Source organism: Poecilia latipinna, unplaced genomic scaffold (assembly GCF_001443285.1).
Source record: "Poecilia latipinna isolate Pla-1442-1.1 unplaced genomic scaffold, P_latipinna-1.0 Scaffold3106, whole genome shotgun sequence".
Classification (NCBI taxonomy): Eukaryota; Metazoa; Chordata; class Actinopteri; order Cyprinodontiformes; family Poeciliidae; genus Poecilia; species Poecilia latipinna.
Window position 1 is genome coordinate 19,573 of NW_015115722.1, and position 8,193 is coordinate 27,765.

General features: G+C 34.0%; 1 protein-coding gene across 1 annotated transcript in view; it reads left to right on the forward strand.

Moving 5' to 3' along the window:
- Positions 1-392: 392 nt before the first annotated feature.
- The window catches only part of LOC106940143 (XK-related protein 4-like), an 18,742-nt gene continuing 10,941 nt past the window's right edge, over positions 393-8,193 (forward strand). The window contains exon 1 of the mRNA XM_015022784.1: positions 393-1,003. Coding sequence (XP_014878270.1) covers positions 817-1,003 — 187 coding nt within the window. The 5' untranslated portion in view covers positions 393-816. The remainder of the gene's footprint in view (positions 1,004-8,193) is intronic.

The following is an 8,193-nucleotide window of genomic DNA, read 5'->3' on the forward strand; positions in this document are numbered from 1 at the left end:
TCCCTATCCTGTGGCCCTGGTTTAATGTAATTGGGCTTTTTGGGGGGGGGGGGCAGTTCAAAGTTTAATCACTTTTACGCAGTTATTAGGAAATGTGTTTTTTAAGTGGGTTTCTTAATTTGACATAGACATATTAGACAAACTAAACACAGTAAGTTAGAATTAGAAATAGTTATTGAATATTTCTATACATGTACAATTTATGTTGTCAATGAATACATACATTGGCAGCATGTTTCTTTGAACACAAATTCTATAAAATCTGAATTTAAATCAATGTAATTGTTTCTAGTGTGCAGGTGTCTTGCAGCCAAGTTTACTTAAAATATTTTTTTATTATTATTTTTAAAGAATCTGTTTTTTGTGTAGGTCTACCACTACACTTGTTTTAAATTTGGATTTGCTCAGTGTAAGTATTTGCAATTATCTGATATCAAGAATCAGATTCTAACACATTGCCTTTAGTCAACCAGACTACATTCATAACTATTCTTTGGTTATAAAAGGTTTTTGTCTGTACCATTTCATTAAATTTTTTTACATTGTACTTGAAATTCTACAACACAAGTTATTTAAAAGTAGAAATAGGTTTTTCCAAATTTATCCAGACACAAGACAGACTTCCTTCAGACAGTGATAGTTACACTAATATGGAGTAGCTATTTACTGAGGTGATTCTTTGGTCCTGCCCATACTTGTCATGGAATTAGGAAGGTGTCTTGATGAAAGTTTACTGTGCATCATTGTTCTGACCTGTGATTTTATAACCAATTTGTTAAAAAGTTTTTTCCTGTTTTGTGTAGGTATTTCCATACCATGTATCTGGGAATACGGAGTCGTCAGGGTTCGAAGTCAGAACATTGGCAATACTACTGGAAGATGGTGTATGAGTTCGCTGATGTGAGCATGTTGCATTTACTGGCCACCTTTCTGGAGAGTGCACCTCAGCTGGTGTTGCAGCTGTGCATCATCATACAAACACACAATCTTCAGGCTGTTCAAGGTAACCCCCCACACCTTGTAACTGCTACTTTCTATTCAGTAGATTTACATAACACCAATTCTCAAAAAAGGTAATAAAAATAAATCTAGTATGTTTACAAATAATTTTAAAATGTTATGTATGAATTTAATCTCGTGCAGTCTTTTATCAGCATGATACGCTCTTCAGCAGCAATTCTCAAGCTTTATGTTCAAATATCAGAATATGATTTTTGGATCAACTCAAAGGCCAGGACCAAGAAGTGAAAAGCACTTTCCTTCTATTCATTTTACTTACAACTTAAAAAGAAATTACGTTTTATGCCTACAATTGCCTGTTTGTGACTCAAATTGTGATGGTAATACATAATTACCATCACAATTACCAAGAAAATGAAAGATAAACCAAGAGTGTTTACTGTCGGAGGGTTGCCACTTTTCAGAAATCAAAATAAGGGACGCCCACTAATGCTCATCGTCCTAGTCTCATATATTCAATATTTTCTCTAAATTAAAACTTTTTCCTCACCTGTTAAATGTGAAACCCTTGAACCTTGTTATCTATGGCTGTCATAGGGTTGAATTAACCACTAAACATTACGCCCTTTTTTCAGATTCTTTGCATGATTGCAGTATTTTCCTGACCACTGATATTCCTGACTCAATGGAGAGCAATGACGTGTGTGTGTGGCGCACGATAATTCACGTAATGTCCAGTCCAGTAATGTATATATATATATATATATATATATATATATATATATATATATATATATATATATATATATATATATATATATATATATATCCATCCATATATGTGGATGGATATATATTGGTCTCGAGACAGGTCTCGAGACCAAGACCGATCTCGAGTACTACAACACTGGCTCACACTAATAGACAAAGTCTCTGTTCCTTTGTAAGTTAAGTCAGGATGTGTTCTTTTACCAATTGTGTTTCATGCACCATGTTATAACTAAAATCTGATGAAAATGAAGACCTTTGCTTTGATACAGTAAATGTGATAATGCTTTTATTTTTCTATTCTCTTTAAAAATGTTTTTCAAGGAAATTTACAGCACATTTATTTACATTTAGTTGCACAAAAGAAATAAACTACTCATCCAGAAAACCAGTATTGGTAGAAAAATTTCATATTGAAAAATCCTTTGTACTTTTTTTTTAATTCACATTTTCCATTAAAATTAAAAAATCCTTCCCTTTTTAAGGAGAGCTAATTTCCTGCTAATTAATTATTTATTTGTGGCTTTAAACAATATAATAATGGTTTATATTGACACTATGTCAGTAAATTTTAACAATTTAGATTTTATGAATAGTGTGTTTGTATGATTTAAATAACCAGCCTCAATGATTAGACAAAACCAGCAAATAAAACATTTAACCAGCAAGTTCTTTAGTACTAGATTTCTAAATGTGCGGAATATAACCCAACTCAGAAATCATACAAAATCTATTTTCCTGATTTATTGAAGAAGACTCAATTGGATTCTTACAGCCTGCACCTGAATGTCCCATTCCACTTCCTTCCATAGATTATCCACTGCAGCTAGTAGCCTGGGTCAGTTAGTTTCCAATAACTTATTTATGAATTGGTTGCTCTTCTCATCTCTCAACTGCCTCAAGAAACAGATCCAGGTTTGGATTAGTGATCCCTTTAAGTCTCCAGGATTCTGTTTTAATGACTTCTGGTAGACTAAGAAAACCTGGAAACACTTCCCATAATGTTTGCATACCATGCAATAAGATGATTTTAATGTTGAATGACCTTTGAATTACAGAGGCACACTGTAAAGCTGCTTAGAGTTGTCTTGTTCAGGGAATGATTTGAACCAGTCAGTCAGTCATTAAACCATCAGGGAGAAAAATACCCTGGCATCTGTCATGATCCGTGTTTGTGTATTCATTTTTAGGGTTTTCTGTGTTCAGTTTCTGTCCTGTGAGTCTCTGTCTCTGCGTCTTCCCCGTTGATTGTTCCCAGATGTGTTTCGTTCCCTTGATTACCCCGTGTGTATTTAAGTCCACCTGTTGTCTTTGTCTCTTGTTGGGTCCTTGTCTTATGTCTGTTACTTCGTCTGCCGGCACAGTAGTACTGTGAAGTCCTGTGTCAGCATTTGCTCGTTTTTGTCAGTCTCATTAATTCAGTTGCTACCGGTCCTGAGCCTGTGTGTTCTGCTCTGCCATGCTGCCTGTAATTTGGACTGAGGAGCATTTTCATTAAATTCATTGTTTTCGTCAACATCCTGGGTCTACCTGCGTCTCTCCTCACCACCACCAACCACCACTCCATGACAGCATCTTTCTGTGTATCTAGTAAACATAAGAAAACTTACAATGATAATAACATACAGTAAACTATTTCATTTCATTAATGTCTTTCACTTATAAGTTGTTTCATGGTTAACTAATAGATTTATATAATGAAAGTATTTGTGTTTTCATAGAAATATAGTCCTAAACTAGATGCAAAATGAGAAAATTTATGGTAAATTGTTCTGCTAAAACCACCTCTTAAACTGTGGAAAACTTTTATGGTGATATCCACAATATTTTATGTCCATAAAAATATAGTTGCATTTATGTCTAATCTGGTAAACCCTAACCAGAAATTTAGAGGATTTAATGTTTGTAATTTGTGAAAAATTTACATCACATAAATTAATGTCATTGATGTAAGTCAACACCTAATATTCTGAGTAGAACTTTAACTTTCAGAGTTTCTTTTAGGAACACATTTATCTTCTTCAAATTGTGTGGGGAAAAAAACAGGAGCAGATTTTAATGTTCAGTTAGAAGCATTTTCAATTGTTTGGATCAGTCAGTTTTTGATGTGTGTGTAATTTTAACATTTGCACATTATTGTAGAAGAGAGCTGAGCAGTCGCTTTCTACCTGTTTTTGCTTGGAGAACTTAGTACAGAATTTAACAGTACGAATTCGTAACAAAGATGAAATTGAAAGACCATAAGTTTTTTAGTAGTGAGGAAAAAAAAAACTTTGCTAGCATAATGCATGTTTTTTCTGACTTTACTGCAGTCACATACTATTAACAAACAACAACAATAACAAAAAGAGACTGTCAGCTTTATTTTTTAATAACTTGTTACTTGCAAAAGGGAAAAGGTAACAGAGATGAAAACTTGTGTCCTGTATGGCTGTAAGTACATCCTTGACTATAAACTAAGCATGTTCTTATTTCACCGATGCAAAAACTTACATTAGACGAAGCAGAAGGAAGTTTGCTGTGTGGTAGTTAGAAGGTTGGATTAAGCAAAGTCCTGCCTCTGAGGTAATAAAAAAAATCTACTAAATTAACATTTCAGCTAAACTGCCCAATCACCTTTTCACCCTAATGCAGTAACAACTGACAGACATAAACTGTTGGTGATGACATATTCACTAAAGGGATTTGTTATAAAGAATGGTTCACTTGTTAATTTAAGCAATGTGAAAATGATAAATGTTCCCTTTTGAAACTTTATCTGTACTGATTTTTGTAACAAGATCATTCAAAGTGCTAAAATATTCATACAACTCGAGAGAGAAAAAGTGCAGGAGCGCGTAGTAAATGTAAAAAAGTAAATAACCACATATCTCAATATATTCAATGTTTCCAATAGATTGACAAGTATATGGGGTACATGGTTTATAAAGTTAAGGACTAGAAAAAAAATCTGAAAAGTGTGGTGGACTTGTGGATCTACTGATGCAGTTTTGCTTGAGAATGCATTTGGAGTCCAGGTCTGAGTGGATATGTTTCTGTGGTGATGTTTTCCAGTTTTCTTTTGTTTGTTTTTCTTTCCAACTTTACTCCTTTCAGGGAGGTTTATTTCCGACAACACTTGATGCTAGCACATAACTGCATGTATGTTCTTGCCCTTGTGTTTTGAAGATGGCAACCAGTAATTGAACCATAGATGGTACTAATTGGATTTTAGGAAAGGTATTGAAGAAAAATAAGGTTGGATGATTGAATAGAATCACTAACAGCATGGGCAATGCATTATTTTATTTTATTTTATTTTATTTTATTTTATGGTTTTGCTGTGTCTGCCTCTCGGTGCATAATCAGACAGGATGATAAAAATGTTTCTCGTATGTCTTGCGCAGGTAATGGTAGTTGTAGAGTAAACATAGAGGTCAGTTATACAGCTTGTTTCAGCCACAGAAAACAGAAAAAACAACCAAATATTAAAATAGTCTTCCATAAACTAATTTTAAATAACAGACTCTTCTTCCCTGTGTTTAAGTCTGGCACACATGAACAAGAAGATTTTTTAAAGCTGGTTAATTTTGGTTTATGATGAAATGCACAAAACTAATCTTTAATTAGGCATTTATTTTTATATGGGGTCAGGTTTGACTAGAGGCCAAGCTATCAAACTTCCACTCAATCCTGTAATTCTTGTGCTCTGTCCTAATCTCTATGAAGAAGTATGTTCTTTAATTGTTTCCTAGTGCTATTGTGTTTTTCTTTTATTTCTCTAATAGGAGAGGAGTGTGAAATGATAAATGGACAACTAAGAAAACTTGACAGAAAAAAAACTAAAGACATAGTAAGCAATTATAACTTAATTTAAAATGATTAACATGTACTAATATTAATAATTTTGTTTGGCTTATTAAATACTTGTTGAGTTAGGGAACAGTAGAACCAGATTTCCTTGACTTTTAGTTTTTTAATAAGCAACGGCTGTTGGAGACAGGCTGCTGAGTTATCTGATACAAGCCGAGTGCAGCACAGAGAAAGAAACAGCAAACATTTGTTCATAAGATTAAACTATTATAATAATTATAACAGTATGCTTGTTATACCGGTAAACTGTTATACCGTTTACTTGCATAATATTGCCTTAAAAGTAGAGAGGGCCTTGACAATTTTAGTAAATTCAAGCTGGTGACGTCCTAGTCCGAGTTAGATGACAACACAACTGGACAACAGCTGATGGAAATGAAATGTGTGTCACAGAAGGAGCCCGGAGGGATGAAGGCTGCTAACATATTGCTAGCTGGTAGTAAGTTTGCTTATTAATTATCTTTGTTTAATTATAAACAGTGCAGTAAACATATATAACTTACGTTGGTTTCATAAATAATTATTTTATCAATTTTATTGTGACTTGTATGATTATTACTTTAGCAATCATTCAACTTCATGTTGCATGGAGGCTGTTTGTTGTGATTTGTACGTTTATTCATACTTAACCTGGTTTTAATTAAGCTCCATATGACAAAGAGACTTTGATATTGTGAGGTTGTTGTTATAACTTGTTCATCAATGTTTTAATCTTCAACATATTTTTGCAGTCTAAGCAAATGAAGATGAAAGAGGAAGCCAGAGAAACCTGGTGTTAGGAAACCTAGACCTTCCTGTATCAGAAGAAGCTCTGGCTTCACCAGATCAACAACCAGCTCTGAGGATGAACCTTCACATCGTCTTCCTGGTGTAAATATATTTTTTTTAATGAGGAGCTAGCTACATTTTCAACAACAAAAACTGGTGTGTTACCAACACCAAGTGCTTAATAAACATGATTTGATCCTCTCCGACTCATGGCCTGTTTTTGAGAAATATGGCTGAAAATAGCATGCCCAAAATGAATTGAATGTATCTCAAGAACTACAGAGTTTATTTTAATTGTTTTGGTATCAAAACAAAGGCAAGACCCTAGAGAATATGTTACAGCTCTAAAAACCACCCTGCCTGTTACTGAGGAAAGTAAATTAATATGATACAAGCAGAAATTAAGAAAAAAAAATCTATTTCCGCCTAAAAAAAACAGTTCAATCTATTAAGATTCCTTTCAAAGCAATGCAGATGAAATCCAAAACATGTAGTAAACAGTACACAGTCTGACCTTTTACTGTGCCAAGTTTCATGAAAAAAAAGTTAATCATATGAGTTTTAGAGAGGTACTACAACTAATATTTCCACTTGGTTGATAAAAATCTAGGCGGACCTTCCAAATTAGCCATTTTGGCACAATTTGTGCCATTTGAACTTTCTCTTTTTTTTTCTGTAGGTTCTGTTTCAATCATTTATTCTTACCATATAATACATGATTATTTATCATAGACAAGTAATTACATCTAATAATTGTTTTTGGAGGTTCCCTTTAAAAATCCGCATTGCATGCATTCATAAAAAGAGAAAAAAATAGATAAATTGTAATAGTCTGAAAATGGAACAGATTAACTCACAATAACATTTAAAATAGAATTATATAATAATGAAAATGCAAATAGCAATGAAAACTAATTTGTCAAAATGATATGATCACAGGAAAAAACTAATATATCTCAAATTACATTACAATAATGAACTCTGCACTTTGCACTCTGCGCGTAAAATCATGCAGTTCTCCATTCAAACATTCAAAATTATGCTCTAATAAGGAATAATCCTTATAAGGAATAATCCTTATTAGAGTAAATATTTCCACTTGGTTCGATAATCCATTTTCCCTGCGACCATCTCACATTGTTTTCGGCTCTGCCCAGAGCCTCTTCTGTCTCCTAGCTACTATATACAAAATCTAGAGGCAAACTCCGTGAATGCGTTTTCCTCGCTGTAATTGGTGAATGGCTTTAGGTTCCGTATTAATGTCAACGCCCTCGGATTCTATTGGTCATAAGACCACGAAACAGCAAAGGTAGGACTGAATTTATGTTTTTAGTTTCGTGAAATTAGCTATTTCTTTTTTTCTTCTTTAGCTGCTGGTTCAGTGAGTTTTGCACTAGCGTGGTGACTCTGGTATTGTTGGAAACAGCAGAGCTTCGGCTTTACTCTGATAGATAGTTTGTGGGCATTGGGAATCGTTGCTCTTCCATTGTTGCGTTTTTTACCGGATATGCCTCGTTAGCCTCGTTAGCATCTAATTGCGTTTCTTTTTATCAAGCTGCTTAGTGTTCAAGCTGGGTGTTGTTGAGGTAGAAAATATTATTTCTATCATTTAGAAGAGCTTTTTCCCGATATGTGGATATGCAATATGCCTATATTGATAAATGTATAGCATGTGTTTTCAACCGATCTTGTTCCGGCAAGCGCCGAGGACCCAAATTTGGGTCCTCTAGCGAAGGAGGCGTTTTAAAGATAACTGGACAGAATTTTCCCCCTTGTTAATTTGCCATTTCTCTTTCATACATTTTATTCAATGTTAGCTTTCAGGGCCCTGTGATGGATTGGTGA